The sequence below is a fragment of the Lycium ferocissimum genome, chromosome 8, assembly GCF_029784015.1.
Source record: "Lycium ferocissimum isolate CSIRO_LF1 chromosome 8, AGI_CSIRO_Lferr_CH_V1, whole genome shotgun sequence".
NCBI classification, from domain to species: Eukaryota; Viridiplantae; Streptophyta; class Magnoliopsida; order Solanales; family Solanaceae; genus Lycium; species Lycium ferocissimum.
In genome coordinates this window covers 8,978,855-8,999,112 of record NC_081349.1, presented here as the reverse complement: position 1 = coordinate 8,999,112, position 20,258 = coordinate 8,978,855, and the positions used below count along the sequence as shown (strand labels likewise).

The 20,258-nt window shown below is 33.4% G+C and overlaps 1 protein-coding gene across 1 annotated transcript; it reads right to left on the bottom strand.

Moving 5' to 3' along the window:
• Positions 1-4,619: 4,619 nt before the first annotated feature.
• LOC132066596 (ethylene-responsive transcription factor ERN1-like) lies at positions 4,620-6,186 on the bottom strand. The gene has a single exon (XM_059459879.1). The coding sequence runs from the start codon at positions 6,089-6,091 to the stop codon at positions 4,913-4,915; it is 1,179 nt and encodes a 392-aa protein (XP_059315862.1). The 5' UTR covers positions 6,092-6,186; the 3' UTR covers positions 4,620-4,912.
• Positions 6,187-20,258: the final 14,072 nt, after the last annotated feature.

The following is a 20,258-nucleotide window of genomic DNA, read 5'->3' as shown; positions in this document are numbered from 1 at the left end:
GAATTTCTTAAGTTGACAAGAGGGGTTGCTCAGATAGTAGGCACCCTCCACCTCCAACCCGACGGTTGTGGGTTTGAGTCACCAAGGGAGCAAAAAGGGGGAGCTCCTAAGGGGGAGGGGTAAAAAAATAATTTCTTATTCAATCTTACCACATGAGCAAATCATAATTCATAACAAAGCTTTTTGGGAAGTTTTTTAATTGTAATGTTGTCTCCCTATATCTATTAGGCTTTAAAAAGCTTCAGGGGCTAGCTTACTGCTTAACCTCTGCTTTTGTAACCAACTCTCTTTGATGAAATAAAAGGCAGTGCCTACTTAAGGCGCAAATTACACAATAAAAAATAAAAAAAAGGCCACCAAAAGTACTTTTTAAAAATACAACATATATTTATCGAACTTTAGTTCAATGAAAAGAAAAATTGAACATGCGTTGCAGTGTAACTACTATTTAATATAATCTTCTCACATGGTATGGACAAGCTATTCACGTCGAGCATGCATGTACTGGTAAAATGATCTAGCAGATGAACCAACATTATCACTTTGAGTCAAGTTTTACATTTATAAATTATATCTACCATATGGATCTTTTTTTTTTACAAAATATAAACATATGAGTCAAGTTTTACATTTAAAAACATTTGAAATCACAATTTGGAATCTCAAATCCAACTTTTGAGAAATTTGGAATTTGAAATCATGATATAAAGTTGAAATTAAAATTTTGTGCAAATTCATAAATAAACGATGATTTGAAATTAGGCTCCCAAAATCCTATGCCAAACGCCTACTTAGTCAAAAACGATAAAAATGCTTTGACTACTTTGTTACGAAAGCATCGGTGATTTGCAAGTAAAAATTTATTCACGCCCGATGTTTATAACAAATTAATAAATGCAAGACATGTATTATGTATATATATATTTATTGCTTAGAGTTTAAGCAATTTAAATAATTTTTATAATATTAAATCATTCAAAGAATATTTATAGATAAGCCATCTAAATATGTCGGATTCATAAATTTGGAAATAAAACTGATTACCTATGGGCAAATATGACTTTTTCGTGTAAACTTACTTACACTATACAGTCAAATCTCTCTATAGTGGCAGCGTTTGTCCGAAAATTTCATGGCTGCTATAGTGAGGTGTTGTTATGCATGTATACTGACATTCGATATTTAGATCTCATTTAGCTTTTATAAACAAAAGTACGCAAACAATTAACTTTTTGTACTTTTTATGTTATAAACGAAAACAATGTACTTGTAAATTTTAGAATCTTAATTGATTTTCATAGCTCATAAATTAAAAATTGAAAAGACTAATAAATTACTACTAAATCCATAACTAGTTGTATCACACAGATAAAGAATTAAAATCTATGGAACATACGCATTTTAAATTAATTGAGAATTTAAATATTTCAAGTTTGACGAAAGAACTCTACAATTTAGGCTGTTTTGTAAATTCTAGTCTCTTAGTGATAATATAATGCTTGAACTAACGAAGAATTTTGTCCAAACTTTCAGCAAAAGGTGATTCAATAGCTTTCCTCAACAGTCTAAGTCATTAACAGCTTGACTCTTCTATCTCCAAGTAGCGTAGGTTGAGGCTCTTCATCGACACTTTTGTTGTCACATAATATATTTCTTATAAAATATTATTATACGCTATTTGAGTATGGTAATATAGAAAGGTAATTTTACAAAAAGAATTGCATCCATAATAATATGCTATTGGCATATAGGCATAGTAACGTCGTTATAGAGAGGTAAAATATAACATAAAAAATCTGTTCCTGAGAAAATCAGGCCGTTATAGTGAAATGTTGTTATAACAAATGACAATTATAGAGAGATTTTACTGTATATGAAACTTAAACTCTATTAATTAAGTGATATCTATTCTGACTTTAGCTTCTTAATATTAAAATTAAATTATTTAAAGTAATATAAATATAAAACGCTAGTAACAATTTTTTTTTAACACAGCGAGTAAGTATTTATATATAGATCACCTAATCCATCTTCTGTCCTTCGAATCCTTTTTTCGCAGTAGCACGTATATCTTTATACTAAAAGGCTTATATGGACCCCATTGACTAATTAATCGCTTTAAATTATGTCATTTTGCACCCATTGGACTTGTGCAAAAATTGTGTCATTAAATTATTGTTCGTCGACCACATATAAATTCGGTACGATTTGTCTTCCAAATTGAATGTCTTGCATTAGGATGCATCTAGAAATCCAAGAATTTTTATATTAAATATAGAATTAATTTTATTAAGTAAATTCTGCTCATAATTGTATTTGTTTTTTCTCATTTAAACAAGAAACGGGATTAATACCTAAAAATAGCTGAGCTAAACACCATCATTCGATTATAAATCAACCAATTCGATCTCATCCACAGCCAATTCCATTGTTTAGTAACATTATTGTTTTTCACCAAAAACGGTCACCAAGTTCTTTTTTTCTATTTTAAACTCACGCATTAAGATCAAGTAGACAAGCACAGCGAGAATTTCCCTTAAACTCCCTCCCTTCACCTTTACTTGTCCACTATGAACTTTGCCTACCCCTTAAGAAATAATAAATGAAGTGCATAATTTACCATAATATCATATTAGTTGGTGTATTGTTTTAATGGACTTGAAAATTGATTTGAAATGAATACTTAATACTATGGGTAAAACGGAAAAAAAATGTCTTATCTTGATAAACTTAAAGTGACAAGTAAAAGTGAAAAATGTATTTTTAGAATACTAGACAAGTAAAAGTGAACGGAGGGAGTATAATGGCATACTATCATGTTAACATTTATAGAAAGATTAGGGACCATAATTAATCCGCTGTTCTACCAACCAATTATTTACCATGATGACATCTCATGATTTCTTCTTTGATTGATATCAACTCACTTTTAAAAGTAGAATTTGTGACATTATAGTTTCAAATGTGAATTATTAATTACTACTAGTACTTGGTTCTTACTACAGTGATTTAATTTAACATGACCTCAATGCATATATTAATTATAGGGTAGTCAATTGATTAAAACAGATGATTATGAATTGAGGTCTAGATCTGCGACTTAGCAGTTGATGCACTTTCGCCATGTGCATGCTTCGTGTCAGATAAAGCTAATTAATTAACTAGTTAATCAATTTTTAATGGTCCTGAGCTATTCGCATTCAATCTTGAGAATAAATAAGATGCTTTGAGTTCTGTCGTTGTTCATTACTCATAAAATAGTAATCCCTCCGTCGTCCATGTTTACTTGTTTCTGTTTGAATTGACACAACATTTAAAAAGCAATAAATAAAATAATAATTTTATTATATCACTCAATAATAAGTCCTCTAAATGTTGGAAAATGAATAATACTTAATAACAAGAATAATATAAATATAAAATAATAAATTATATTTTGATTTTTCTAATTGAACGAATAAAAATGGACACCTATTTTTAATATAATAGACAAGTGAAAATGAAGGAAGTGAGTACTTAACACTACTAGATATGCCGCTAATTCTAACTCAATGTCTATGAGACTTTATACAATCGGTTTCAAATTGCGAGACTAAAGTTTAATTATTGTTCTTAAAGTTAAATATTTATGAAAATTCATATAATTGGATCTCAAATTGAGAAATAAAGTGTAACTATTGTTGTTTTGCATATCTTACTTTGAAAAGATATAAAATGTTAGAAAATTTGATATTCCTACTCTAAACCCCTTATATTATTTTTTAAACCAAGGGAGCGGTATTTTTTTCCTTTTTAAAAGGTGACTTTCCGGCGAAACAAGAACAAGACAAGATGAACACACACCAAAAGCCCATGATCCCAAAGATAGGAATACAAAATTAATTGTAAGAAAAATAAAAAGACATGAAGTACAGTACTCCCTCCGAATTAAAAAAAAGGTCCACTTTACCTTTTTTTCTTGAGTTAAAAAAATATTCACTTATCAAATTAAAAAAAAAATTAATATTTGTCCCTATTAAATAATTTAATTAAAATTTTTGTTTTTATCTAGAAATTAGTATTTTATTAAGAGTTGTGCAAATAATTAAATAAACTTTTTTTTTTTTTTTTGTCTTTTTTAATCTGCAGGGAGTTTTTGGCAACTGAAAGTCAACCGAATGGATTTTTTTTTGGTCGAACAAACACATTTTATTCCATCTCCTTTCACACTTTACACCCAATAAACTTTGCATCCATCCTACAACGAAGAAAAGAAAATCTTCCCACCCCGACCACCTTCCCTATACCCAACGGATTAAACTCCCAAAAACGCAGATGTGGTCAAAATATAACGAATCCCCTCTTCTACTTGTTTATGGTTGTAATAAAATAAAATTTATATATTAACTTAAATAAGCACCATCACACGTGTATTTGTCTACAACCAAAGAGTTAGCAACATTTGAAAAACCAATACTATAGTTATGTAAAATCCGCAAATCATCATAATATATTTAAGCAGAAATAGGTTTAACTAAAAGAAAAAAAAATGTATAATATGAGCCAAGTGGCAAGCGGAGCCAAGAAAAACATTCTCAATAGATTCAAAGTCCGCAGCTACTAGAACAATGGCAAAGGAAAAAAAATACTGAACGAACATATCAAGAAAATAATACACTGCTATAATTCTTAATAACCCTTAAAGTAAACACTAATACATACAACTTCAAAGTTGTACAATTCAACGGCTACTTTCTTCTGCTTTGTTTTTTTCTTTTCAAAACCCTAATTTTTTAAACTGGAAACAGCTTACATCCAGATAATATTAGCAACATAAAAACTTTCTTGTCAATAATAATAAAGCACCATACGACAGAAACCAGTGCGTTAGATCCCTAGCTTAGATAGAGTCCTGCAACGTGCAGTGAAAAGTTCAAGCATTTTGCAGCTTAGCTGCAAATATACTGAGAAGGTCTGGATACTGAAATATGTCTCCCATCATGTTGTCTCCTGGTGACACCTGAAGATTTGCTGGAAAATAATCTTGATTACACACTGGAAAAGATGACGTCGTTTGTGATGAAAATCCAAAATCACTGTTTAAACCATCATTAATCTGCTGTGGAAAATTAGGAAGTAGTCCAGATAATTCTCCTTTAGTAGAAACATTAGAAGAGTAAGACAATAGCTCTGATTTGATGGGCTTGGGCTTCGGGAAAAAACCATTTAAGGCCTCTTCTAGTAATCCAGAATCAGATGGCTCAGATGGAAAAAAATCCATGCCTGCAGAATCATCTATACAAGTAGTACTGTTGACTGTACTATGAACAACATTTTCAAATTTTGGCACAGTAGTCATAACGGATGAGCTGGGAATAACAACATTGTTAGTGGGTAAAAAAGAAGAGCCACTAGTAGTATTGCGATTGAACATCAAATTTGGCAGTTGTTCATACAAATTAGGCATAGTATTTGTGTTCAAGTTACCAATGTTTGACGAAAAGGAAGAAGTATTGTTGTTGGAGGAGTTTGAGTTGAGAAGTTCGCGAAAGAATAGCATGTTCAAAGAAGAAGAATCATTGCTTTTCTGACACGTTGAACTAACCGTACCATTGACACCCCTACTGGCATAAGGACTAGTGGAATTATAAGTCGAGTGAAACAACTGTCTATTCGACAAGTCCTTGAGAGTATTAGAACCCTGCTTAAAACTAGTATAGTTAAACGAAGGAATATTAAGAAAACCATCGTTAGTAGAAGTAGGTTGAGCAATAGAATTAGGAGGAGGGTAAACAAAATTAGTTCGAGCTTTAACACCACGCATAGCTCTAGCTGCACAATCATAAGCACAAGCAGCTTCTTCAGCAGTGTCAAAAGTACCAAGCCACCTTCTTTCTTTAGACTGTGGGTCACGTATCTCCGCCGCGTAACGTCCCCATGGGCGGCGGCGGACTCCACGGTACCTCACGGTGCCGACGGAGGAACCACCACCGTCTTTGAGTGATCTTTTGTTTGTGGCACATGATGATCTTTTAGTAGTAGTAGAGTTTGTGGTGTTTTGAAGAGGGAGATGATCAGATTCTTGATTAAGTCTCCTCATGGCATCTTCCATCTTTTTTAAAATGATGTGAAAACAATGCAAAAAAGAAAAAACTCTTTTGAGATTATTGTTTTTCTGGGGACAAGGTTGTTTTGCAGAAGAGAATGTATAGGGACTCTGGACTTGAGCTTGTATTTATAATGGCATTGTGTTGCGGGTTGCATCTATAAAGGAGAATTTACGCGTTGCCACGGGCATTAAATAGAAAGTAAATACTACAGCTAGTACTCTACAAAGGAACTACGGTATCTTTTTCCCTTTACCAAATTCGATTTAAATTAAATTTATAGATATACACTCATAGCGTAATACATGTTACTAATTGTAATTCAAGTTTACCAATCAGTGTTAGTAGTATTAAATAAAGTTACTTATAATAACCTTTTAAGTGTTTAATGAGTATAATTTTTACGGTTACAGTGCATAATGTTAATCCATCGGCTTACTTTTACTTCTTCGGTTTGGATTTTGCACATCCTTTAAGAAAAATAATTGATAATGATTTAGGAATAAGTAATTAATGTTAAGGTAAAACATGAAGAAAAAAATTATTTTTCTCTTGATATGCTAAAAGTAAAGAAGAAAAATGAAAAATAAAAAATATATTTTTAATATAGTGAGTAAGTAAAAGTGAACGGAGGGAGTACTAATTAAACTTGATTTCATTTTATATAACAGTATATTTATTGACTTGTTTTTAACATGGGAAACTATCTAGAGTATTTTCCATTTACATTGTCTTTGGCCTACTCTACGTAACAGTAGAGGTATATGTGTCTGATTCTGTGAACTATTCTCTCTTCTCAACTCCTATTGAAAAACAAGTTTATGAACCGGATGAAACTGCTCAATTTGTATCCCATCTAGAAGGTAAGAAATTGGGATAAGACATTACAACAGAACATGTCATAGTTTAAAATATTGGTTATTTTTATTATGACCTGACTCCAGAGTCCAATCAGCTAGTGGTGTAAATAGTTACTTATGGTTGAATACTGTTGAATATATGATACAATAATCGAAATGAAACAACAAGAAAATGCCAGAAATAAAAAAGATAGATAATTTGACACAACTTAGACTCAATTTAGCAACTAAAGTTATAGAAAATTAAGACCTCTAAATTTAAGAATAAGAAGCAACCAAATTCTTAGGATGACCAAGAGGGATTAGAATCCCTAATAACCTATCCTCTCAACAAACACTCAATCAAAGGTTTTACAATCTCTCAACTCTCAAGAGTTTTACAATATCAAATATGAATATTCAAAATGGTCTAAGTCATCCAAATGAAATAAACTACTATTTATACTAAAGCTCAAAAGAAGTCAACTACATTATTACACTTTTACCCTTAATGAAGTAAGGGCCTTGTTTGGGTGCCTTCTTTTGGGAACAAAGCTTGAATAAGCTTGAATTTGCAAATCTTTAAGTAATAGCCATATTGCAAGCATGACCATCTTCAACTCTCTTCTCCAAACCATCCTCCCATGCTATCATGAACACTTGAAATCCCCGGGAAGGTGCTAGAGTGTATTCAAGTATGTCCCTCCTCATGAACAATGCTTGCATAGCTTGAAGTTCCCTCGCTTGGCTCCTTGTAAAAGGTCTTGATGCAACTCGAATTGTATCAATATATTTGACAAAAAATATAACAGTAAACGCTCAAAATATTACTATGATGTATATATCAATTATAGTAGTACTCTAAATAGTTAGCTTAAAATTTATTTGATAAATAAAAACAATATATCAAAGTTGAAAATAATATGAGTAGTTCAATGAATTTGATTTATTAAAATTTACCTGATAGTTAGAAGAGTAACGTAAAGGATTTTTATATCTTAGATTATTTAAACTTAACTACAACTAACTTTTTAATAGTAATGATGGAGGGGCAATGTAGGGGGCAAAACTAGTCATTCACTATAATCGGTTAAACTATTCTATTGATTTGAATATAAGGTCCCTACTTTCTTGGGAAATTTCAAACACCCGTTGATCTTGCCAGAGTACAATGGCATTTGGATGTTTTTTTTTTTTTTTTTTTAATTTTTAAATGTCATTTGGATGATTGATTTATGTATTTGATTTATGTATTAAAGTGTGCGATCATTTCTTAATACGATCCTTCACGTACGGGCTTGATTTTTTTTTTTTTTATGAGCCAATCACGTGATGCTTCCTTTTTAATAATGGATGGTTGGAAAACTCGATCCAGTGACCTTTTTTTTTTTTTTTTTTTGTTGTGTGTAAACAAGATATATTATATTAATAGAACTTAAGATGCGTCAGTACATGGGAGTGGCAGAGCGGCGCAACCGCTAGAATGTTTTGAGGAGTGTAGTAATTATTACAGTTATCCGATGACCTCTAAATGCTTTTTATCATATTGAAATATGTGATCATCTCAACTAAAAGTTTAAATTATTAAAAATATCACACTTTCTAATTATTTGATTAAATTACATCTCAACACTTCCACTAAATTTTAAATTACCAGCTATTTTCATGCACCTCAACTTTCAAAAAAAAAAAAAAGGATTCAGGAAATTAAAGCACCATTAGTTTGGTTAATTTTACCTCCTTTTTCGTTGTGGAAAACAGAAAGTGTCAATTTGCATATACACAGTGTACGTGATAAATTCAAGAATGTATCCACAAAAAGGATAAATTCAAGAAAGGTGCATGGATAGCAGATGTCGTTGCATGATATTCGATTATATGCCCTTCATCCCAACCCTACACGATGCTCCCGTTTCTCATTAATTAAAAGAATAAATGTTCAACTAGCACTTCCAATTACTATTTTAGCTCCAAAAATTACTATATTAGGTCCAACATAATGTATTTAACATATCAATCTAATGAAATTGATGAAAGAAATTCAAACAATAAGTATGAGTTCAACTCTTATTATTTTTCTTTCTCCCCTTTTCCTTTCCTTGATCTTAATGTAATTTAAAAAAATTTAAATCAATTGTTTCTATGCATCGTTCGAAGCAGAGGCACGGCATCTAAATTTTTTATTAAAGCATGCAGCCTGTATGGAATGTCAAACAATTAACAATGCAGCATGTATGGAATGTCAAATAATTAACACTGCAGCATTGTCCTTTGGAGAAGTCGCTAATAAATTAATTAGCGTGTAACACCAATTAATTTTCAGGCACACATTTTATTTTAGCAAATATAAAAAAATACTCTAGGAAACAACATTATTTATTTGTATTAAAAATTGAATAAACTAAATATATACCTATTAATTGAACACGAGTGATATGAAATGAAGCATAAGTGGTATGTAGAAATTCATACAACCCATAATTTGTACTTACTAAGTAATAATGGTTCAACGACGTTCCAAAAATTAGTTGGTAGAATGTGACAGCTAAAAGCGTGGTGCAGTAATTCCTTTGAACTATTTCCAAGGCGAAGATTAAAAAAAAAAAAAAAAAAGGTATAGAGGCAAAACAGAAGATACAGTCGTTCGAGATGTGTCGTTTTAACATTTCTTCAATTTGATTGATACTTAACTTTCTACCAATTACAAAAGATATTCACCGGAATTTATTACATATTATCCTCTCTTATGAAACTAAGAAAGTCTTCATCAACAAAAAGAAACAAACAAATAAACGAATAGCCTGTACTACAGAAATTAAGCATAAAAGCATCTCGTATACACGTAGTGTTAGGGAATGATCGTATCCCGAAGAGGGATATAATACAGACAGTTTTACATCAGTGATTGATTTCATGATTCGAACCTATAATAAATTAAATGAAAATAACTTTACTGTTATTTCAAGAATCCTTTTCAAAATTCTTCTTTTTTTAAAAAGATAAATTATTACATAATGTAACTAATCAATGAAAATTTAACTCATTAATCTCCATGCTGATGAAGTCGTGAGATAGAATGGCAAAGCTGGCGCTCGTAAAAAAATAAAAAATAAAAAAAAATTGGAGAACCGGAGTTCCTGAAAAATTAGAAGAGGTGTCAAAATAAAAAGATATTTATCTTCTATTCATTGATACTAAATTTGGGCCAGCATTAAACTAAACCGGTGGGATTATTATCCCTCGTTTACACTGAGGGGGTTTTCTCTCTACGTGAGATGTATAAAAGATAAATTTCTTTTAGTAAGTAGCAAAATTTATTTCTAATTTATTTTACTTGTCATGTTTTGTCTTTTGCACGATCCTTCCTTAAGAAAATATTAGTTAAAAGCATAATTAGATTAAATTACACTTTGATGTCAATTTAATGCTACTATTTCTTTCATTACATTAATTTCTCTCCATATTTATTAAAATAAAGATAAAGGTAAAAACGTAATTATAATTCTAGCTTGATTTTCTCAAATGACAAGCTTTTTGGACAAAGTATTTTTTGTAACTATGGCAAGTAAAATGAACCAGAAGAGTAGTGATTTTTTCACATTCACGATAAACTATTACTCCACAACTATAGGTAAACTATCCATAGTAAATCTAATTTTGCTAATTTATGAAAAAATAGACGATTTGTTATAATCATTAAAATATTTTGATGGTGTAAAAGTTATCTATATGTTATATAATAATTTAAGTTCAAAACAAAATAATGAGAAAATAGAGAAGGGGTCACCATCAAAAAAGTCTGAATCCAACACAAAAGCAATAAGTCGGGATTTGCGGGCAAGAAGATAGAAGATGACAGATCCAAATTGCTAATTTTTCTTCAAAGAAATAAAGAAGATTTTATGGGGAACTTGAAAAGCTTTTTTCACCACCCCAAACAATATCTTTCTGAATGATTACACTGGCGGCGCTCAGAAATTGTTTCTCTTGCTATGGTGTCCCTTACCTTTTTCTTCTTATTTCTAATTTACATACTTTTAATAGTACATTATATATCAGGCAAAATTTATTTTCCCACTAATATATACAGGTAATGTTCCCTGCTTTTTGTTTTAAGTTAGCAGTAATTGTTTTAGGGTTTGAAAACCAAGAGTTTATGTTCACATGGCATTGTCTGAAACTAGGTTTTTATAGCTAGGGTCTCAATTCTCAAGGGAGAATGAAATTAGGGCTCTGCTGGTGGATGGAACTAAAGTTTAAATCAGTAAAAAGAATGGAACTTGTCGTACTTAAAAAAAGGCTATTTGAAAGTTAAGGATCCGTTGGCAATAAAAATTATTCATTTTTTCAGAATATTTTTTTACTTTATTTGAAAATCAGTGTTTGGTCATATGAAATTCTAAATTTAACTTGAAATTGTGTTTCAAAATTAGAAAACAGCTTATAACCTATTTTTCAATTCACATTTCATTTTTGAAGTTGTATTTAAGTATATTTAAACATGAACATTATTCCAAATATTCTTCGTAAAAAGTATAATCAAACAAAACTTCTCTCCGGCTCCAAGTTGATATATTCCAAACAAAGTTAAAAATATTTGAAATCTATGGTGAAACACCTACTAATTAAAATTGTGGTGAACATGCATTTCACTTGAAAAACTATCGAGCTTTGTGAAAGAATTTTTTCATTTAAAACTTGTTTTTTATTTTTATTTTTGACTGATCAATATGAAACTAAACAGGTTTTTGAAGAAAAAAAACTTTTAAAAAAGGAAATGAAATTTATGTCCAAAAGGACCCTTACTGGAAAAAAAAAAAAAAAAGGAAAAAAAAGGTAGATCTCGAATATGTTTATGCTTCTCTATTAATTGGAATTTTTGAATTGGTTATCTTTTGTTTTTCACTACTTATTTTTGTTTTTAAAATAATAGATACTGTACATTTTCTGTTATACCCACAAGAAGGTACAAAGATCCCTTAAAAACCAAAAGAAGATGAAGATGCATCTATAAGCGACTAGTAATTATATGAAACACCCCTTGTAACTTCTACGTATTGAACTCTGTATGGTATCTTCAGATTGTCATGATATGAATTACATTCTTGAACATGGTAGTAGAAAAGAAAATTATCAGAATGTGTAAAATCAAGGAGGACAACTAGATCGATTTGTTTGAATTATGCAACTATTTATTTGCTGTATTGCATGAAAATAGCGGGGGTTGTTTTGGGGGGGGGGGGGGGGTGCTCTTAATTTTATTGAGTTCAAAGTCATTTAATTTTATTGGGTTCAAAGTTAATCATTTATATTTATATATTAGTAATTTTTTAACATATATATAAGGTCCGAGCTAAAAATATCTAATTTATATAAATCAATAGCTCACCCTTCATATCTGCGCAAATCCGAAAAGCATGATTAGAGATAAGTTTGAGCTTATCTAAAGAGAAAGTAGTCTGAAGTTTTATTTTCTTTTGGTATTTCTGAAACTTTTTCTTTTTGCTTTTTAGTCTTATTTTAAGGAGAAAGTAGGAAGAAGTCGTTTACAAAGTTGTTAGCGGAAACGTAAAAGAAAGAATACAAAATTTAATGTGGTTCGGATCAAAATAATTCTACATCCACCAAAGAACAGTTGTCTTTATATTATTAACAAAAAAAGGGGAGAGATCCCAATTACACCTAAGAGAATTGCCTCTCAACTCTCTACTCATTTTAAAGGATTTATGAATTTTTGGGATGATGAACAAAGAAGAATTGCTTCTTCTTTTATAGGCAAACAATGACTTGGGCTCCAAGTGTGCTACACGGGCATTTCAATTATCTTCCACATCTTAGCATCATTTAGCTCCAAGCAATGCATCCTTTGGCTCCAAGTAATTGAGCATTCTTTGGATCCAAGTAATAGAAAGTCATCCAACAAAAATTGACACATGAGTTTTCTATCACATAACAAAAACCAACTCTTTCAATCTCCACCTTGGTTTGCGTTTGGAGCATGCATACGTTTGGAGCATGCATATTAACAACTCTGGCCAAAACTTCTAAGCTTACTGGGCAACCCCGTTGCAAGAAACAAGAAGAATCAAACCAGTGTTGAACATACCACCTCCACCTAGAAACTGTTCTCTCGGAGTTGCATCAGTTGATGCGTACTCCCGCCAAGTCCTTGCAGTGTGCAAACTTCGTGAGCAGGACTATCTTGGTCAACATGTCTGCAGCGTTATCGTCTGTGATAACCTTCACGACCTTGATAGTTCCCTCTTCAACTACATCTCGAATAAAATGGAATCTGACATTAATGTGTTTAGTGCGCTCATGAAATCTGTGATTTTTAATCAGATGAATAGCACTCTGACTATCGCATCTAAGAGTTGATTCCTACTGAACCAAAGTCAATTCTGGCACCAAACCTTTCAACCAAATAGCTTCCTTAACCGCTTCCGCTGTTGCCATGTATTCTGCTTCTGTCCTAGATAATCGACTCCAGAGTCGATTTCCAACTAACGGCACTGCCAACAAGAGTAAGGATGTATCCAGTTGTGGACCTCCTTCTGTCAAGATCCCCTGCATAGTCAGAATCCATATAACCAAGAATTGAAATACCTCCACTACCTTTTCGAAAGGTCACACCAACATCTGAAGCGCCTTTGACATATCTCAATATTCACTTGATAGCTTCCCAATGCCTCTTTCTTGGTTTGGATATGTAGCTGCTTACCACATTTACATATTGAGCAATATCTGGACGTGTGCATACCATAGCATACATTATATTACCAACTGCGTTGGCATAAGGAACCTTTGACATATGCTCCACCTCATCCTCGGACTAAGGCATTTGTAACTCTAAAAGCTTAAATGAGGAGCTAACGGTGTACTTACAGGCTTGCACGTATGCATATTGAATCTCTCGAGAGCCCATTCGATGTACCTCTTCTGAGAAATATGTACAACACCGTCTTCTCTTGAAATCTCAATAGCAAGGATTTTCTTTGCAGCTCTGAAATCCCTCATGTCAAATTCCTTACTCAACGATTTCTTTTCAAAGCATTTATCTCTGTAATGTGTGTTATCGGCAACAAGCATATAAATCAACATACAACGAAAATAAATCATTGAGTGACGGTACATCTTCTTGTGATACACACAGCTATCAAGTGCACTCTTTGAGAATTCATGTGTAGTCATGAATGCATCAAACCTCTTGTACTATTGTCTAGGGGATTGCTTCAAACCATAAAAAGACTTCTTCAGTTGGCATATGTGATCTTCTTTTCCCTCAGCTAGGAAACCTTCAAGTTGATCCATATAGATTGTCTCTTCTAGATCACCATATAAGAAAGCAGTTTTGACATCAAGCTGTTGATGCTCCAAGTCAAATTGTACAACCGATGCTAGTAGCACGCGAATTGAGCTATGCTTTACGATTGGAGAGAAAATCTCATTGTAGTCAATTCCTTCCTTCTGACTGAAGTCCTTTGCAACCAATCTCGCCTTGAACCTAGCATATTCCACTTCAGGAATTCCCTCTTTCTTTCTGTAAACCCATTTGCATCTGTTGTAGGATATGCGTCTACCAAGCACAATATCAAGAGACATGGTTGAGTACCAGTTCCCTTATGCAATGCAGTAAGTAAAGAAGACAAGATTTTACCGTAGAAAACTCCTTGCTCAAGGGATTAAAAACCACGACCTACACTAGTAGGATTTCAACTCCACTAACCGAGCAACATCATATTACAACTATTGAAAATTAGGAATTAACTCCCATAACCCCTCACCCTTGTAATAGTAGCAACCTAGGAACTAACTCTCATAGTCCCTCCACCTTTACAATACACCGATTGTAAGCAACTCCACTTATCTAACTCTAGTTAAGGACACTAATACACCTAGACTAACTCTAGCCTAGTGTACTACTCAAAGACACCCTTTAAGAATTCTACCCGTAAATAACTCTAAACACTCACCCACTAATACTCTTGGATTAGATCTAGCCTAGTGTACCACTCAAGAGCTTGTGGAAGCAACCTTGAGAATTTTAAGACACCTACAGCTTCCTTTAAGAAAAGAGTAGGTTTACAGTTTGTAGCACATAAAAACAAAAGACCTAACAATCCTAGACTTAACACATCTTCAGTTGTAGAGAACAGGTCTTTGGGTCTGCTAATGCTTTGTTCTTGTACACTCTTTGGAGAGCGGAGACTTGCACTTGAGTCTACATTTTTGTGCCAGAATAGTCTTCTCCTTGGAATATATTGCTTATATAGGAGGAGAGTTAAGATGAGAGTGACAGGACGTATCAGGACACGACAACTCCACTGTTGCTCTGCTGTATCGGTATGTGTGTGTGTCAGTAACTTTACAGTTGTAATGTTGACCTTCGTACGAACAAGGACCAGTTCCTTTACCTGGTCTCTCATTTGATTCTCTCCCAAAGTCTGAAATAACTAAGCAACATATCCCCTCAGCTTCCTTGTTAGTGCATCTGGTTCTTTATACATTTTTGTCAAATCATCAAAACAAAATAAGTTACGGCATAACTATCAAACTAAGTTACAACATAACTATCAGCATCCAACTGTCCTCTTCCCCTTTTGACCTTTCACTAAGACCCATGTCTGATTCTTGTGAAAAGACTCCATCTCTTCATTCATGGCTGACCGTTATTGTGCAACATCCTTGCAAGAAGTTACTTCAACATACGTGTCATGCCCCAAACCCGGCCCTAGACGTAACAGGCATCCAATGCTATAAATAACACCGAAAGCACCTTATTGAAATCAACGAACACCTAATATTTTCTATTAAACAACTATCTTAACAATTATGAAACAAGTCATTTATAATTGAACGAAAGCATAACCATTCTTAGAGATAATTCAGCGGAAGTCAAATCAAATAGTCAGTTAATAAATGTGGCAAAATGCCTCAACGAGTCACGCAAGACTTTAACACACTACCAACAATCTGAAAACTATCTATAGAGCTTCTAAGATAATGAATAAATGTCTAACTCATCGGGACGCAACCCAGAAACTAAAATACAGAAGGTAAAGATAGAATGGTAGCCCACAAAAAAATCATGTGGGGGGCTTACCGAATGATCTCGAAAGCAGCAAGTTTTCCTAAGTCGTAGGCGTATCACGAACCTGCTCTTCTACGTTACCTGACACACCATCAAAAACAACAATGGTATGCCTGAGTACTGGGTACTCAGTGAATGTCTGAGGAGCAATAGTTAATAAAACCAAAGTAAGGTAGTAAAACCAATAAAACGATAACAAAAGAAACAGCTCGAACTCCAGAGAATAAGTAAGCTAGTAAACTAGGGAAATCAACAATAAGAGTCAACATAAGGGAATATATCAAGTTCCACTTATGTTATCGTTCACATCATTGTGTATTTCATTTACGAAACTTAAGGTTTCCACAAGACATTCACAAGCAATAAAGATACGAAACAAGCCAATCACAGGCAAATCAATCAATCGATACTCCGAGCTAGGAAACCACGGAGGCTAATCGTCCGCTGGACTAGAACATCAATAGATGCACCGAGGTACCCGCCTCGAAGTTCAATCGTCCTCTGGACTGACACAGCAATAATCGTATCAGTACGTTAGGATCCATAACGGCTAATCGTCTTCTGGACTAACACAGGTTTCCCATACAGGCCCAAACACAAACAAAGTACATATCATGGCATATTAACCGAATCAACAATCATGGCTTAGAGCCGAATTTCACTTCTTAAGTCATCATCTCAAGATAGAGGCATTTCAAGTCATAACCGATTTAGAAGTCTTATTCAAATCTCTTATTCAATTTCAAGTTCAAGAAACCCATTCAACAACAAAATAATTTTAAGGTCCAATCTTCAGAAAAATGAGTTCAATCATCCAATAATGGGAAAAATGAGTTTCACAACGAAGTATAATTCATATAAGGTTCGATGCTGTTACATCCCGTACTTTTGTACGTTGGATTTGTCATAAGCTAATCGACATAAGTTCAAGGAAAAGATGATTTTTGAGGTTATAAGTAGCTATGCTATGTTTAACAAGTGATAAGGAAGTGTCATAAGAACTAGAGGTAAAACGAATCGGAGAAAATAAATTTTGTCAAAATTTAGGGAGGTTGAACAAGTTATACGGACTGCATGGAATTTTGGTCCTATTCAAGTACACAAATAAAAAGAACGGTGTATAAAAGTTTTAGGTCCCGAAATAATTTAGGACTTAACAAGCGTGACGATGGTAATTGGAAATAATATTTTGTATGTGGCAAAAGAGAATACGGACTAGTACCATATTATATGATTATGATAATGAGTATATGAAGTGTGTTAAAAGTGATCAATATTGAGAAAATTGATATCAAAAAATTAATTGTGTGCGTGATTGGCCAATGTTTGATTATCGTGGAAATAAAGATATAAAATAATGACTTAATGGATAGGTGCTAGGTGGCAGCACCTTTTACACATGGCATAAAGGAAAAAAAGAGATAAAGTGACAAGGCATGAGGTGGCATCTTTTAGTGGGTACAAGAAAGGATGATCCCAAGTTTTTTTTATGTATAAATTATCAATATGCTTGCTGCTACATTTATATACGGGCTGGATGTATATACATGTGTCTATGCCTCTTATCACATTAAGGGAATATTTCACTTAATTTTTTTTATAAGGAATAGCGGCAGAACCACTTCCATGAGAATTATAAGAATGGCGGCAACGTAATTGCTATATTGAGTAGCAACGTTTGCATTATTTCAAGGCAGAGGGAGATATGGGCAGCTACGTATAGAGCAGATCCGCTTGCGCTGAAGCAAAAAACGGAGTAAGAAGTAGAAGTTATGTCCACGTCGGTTTTGTCTAGATGATGGCAAATTGGAGATTTCTTCAAAATGAATTAAAGTGGAAGAAGAGGATTTCTTGGTATATAAGGTAAGAATTCTTCTCTCCTAGGTATATTTAAATTCATCCAGGTCATAGTTAAATTGTGTGATGAGAACTACGGAATTAGTGGCGGAAATTGGATAAGTTGTTGTTATCGTGTGGGCTGTTTGGTGATTGTTATGATTGTTTTGCGGGCTTGAATATCATGGGAATTGGATGTAGTTATAGTTGTTGTTGTTGCTGTTGTACTACGTATATACAAAAATAAAGAAAGTGTATACAAGCGTTGGTATACGAATGTATATTGAGCTGTTTTGAGCTTATGATTGTGTTGTTTGTGCTTGGAAGTTAGAAGGAGGTAAATGGAGGTTGTTGTTGATGTTATTTATTGAGTTAGGGATGGTTATGAAATAGGGGAAATGCTACCCGACTCTTTTTTGAGACTAGTTATCGTTGATAGACCTCATATATATTAGTATTCATTAAGTTAATAGACGTATTGTCATTGTTTAGGTTGAAGTGCTAATTGAGGTGAATTCGTTATTGAGTGCGTATTGGCGACAAGAGGTATGTTAAGGCTATTCCTTCTTTCATTTTGGCATGATCTATGATAAGTATGAACGTGACGCGATACCATGATAATGAATCCACTCACAGATGTAGGAGCTCATGTCCCTATGTTTATTGGTGTTGTTCATATCCCCGAGTTCCTTGACTTTTAAGTCCCAGCATCCATAAGTTGTACATTTTCATAATGGTGTCTAAATCCTGAAGGGGACATTGATAAGGCTTCTTTATTCATATGCATTTCATATTTGATTTTTAAGTCTCGAAGGAGACAAATGAAAAGGGGAAGAAGTTCCCATTTTGAACTAAAAGTTGCTCCGAAGGGAGTCTTTTGATGTTTTACAAAGATTATCATGCATTTGCACACTTATATATATGTACGGCATGATTTTATGGGGAAGGGGAAGGGCTATGGCGTTATATACTCAAACCACTGATCAGTTGGTCCACGATGATTATGATGCCTGATGGGGCCATTATGCTATTATGCCCGAAGGGGCTGCGAGCAGGGCGAAGGTATGCATTATATATGTACACATGATGTTTTAAAAGTTCATATGCACATACATGATTCTCAGTGTTGGTTATAGGTACAGATTGAGTCTGTTACTCTTTTATCATTCGAGTTGAGATATATTGTTTTAGTTCTGCCTTACACACTTGGTACATTATTCGTATTGACGTCCCTTTGCTTGGGGGTGCTGTGTTTCATGCCGCGCATGTGTATACAGATGAGTAGAGGACACTTGCTAGAGAATGTTCCCAGGTTGTCAGCTGGATTGGTGAGCTCCATTTCTGTTCGGAGTGTTGACGAGTCAGAGTACTTATGCATGTCCTTGAGTCAGATGCATTACCGGTATGTTGGGGCCCTGTCCAAACTTATGTTATGGTATCTTGTTACATATAGAGACTTTTGCAGACAATGTCCTGTGGATAGTGCGTCGAGATATCGACAGTTGTGTAAGGGGGCCACATAGGTCGATGTGTTCATATGCATTGATTTAAAGATTTTACTGTGACTAAAGGTTTTCTTTGACTTAACGATAAGGGAGAAGTCCCTGACATGATGAAAGAGTTCTATTAAAAAAAAATTATGTTTTACTTGACGGAAGCGTCATTTCATAATTTAAAGGTTCACAAAAATTTGTGACTTATGAATAGAATGGTAGTATGGCACTCAACCGAGTAGTGTCGTGGATGTCAGTCGCGGCCCTTCGGTTTGAGTCGTGATAGTTGCGGGCTTGACTCTACACACGCATGACCTTGTGTAAAAGAAATCATCTTTAATTCCAAAAGAAATCCCACCAAACAAGAGTTATAATCATGTTCATATTCCAGAGGAAGATTTCAAGTCACAAACAATCATCCACACATTTCAAACAAGATAACATACTTCAAAAAGAAGGGTTTTGAAAAGTAGACATACTTCAAGAAAGATTTTTGGAAATCTAGACATACCTCAAATCCCGCTCAAACGTAATTCCCAAAGTCCTACAACCACACTACAATGATTTTAGATGAGAAAGTTTAGAACTTTAATGAATTTTAGGGATTTCTACCCTTATTCTAAAACCAAAGGCTTTTAAGCTTATAAACGGGTTCTGAACCCTTTCATGAATCTCTAACGGATTCCAAACTTGAAGAACTTTCTACTCTAACCCAAACTTTATTAATACTTAGAAAATTTTGAAACTTTACCTCTTAGACAAAATTCACACGCCCTTATCTTCTTCTCCTTGAGATTTCAAGAACTTAGGATTTTAGAGAGATGATTTGCTATCAAGAAGGGATGAATATGGTGTGGGAATGATTAAAGATTGAGTGGGAACTCACCTTAGGGTTAGAGAGACTTTTCTAGGA

What these genes read in the sequence shown, in the direction of transcription:
- LOC132066596 (XM_059459879.1), bottom strand. Translation starts at nt 6,091, where the DNA reads ATGGAAGATGCCATGAGGAGACTTAATCAAGAATCTGATCATCTCCCT.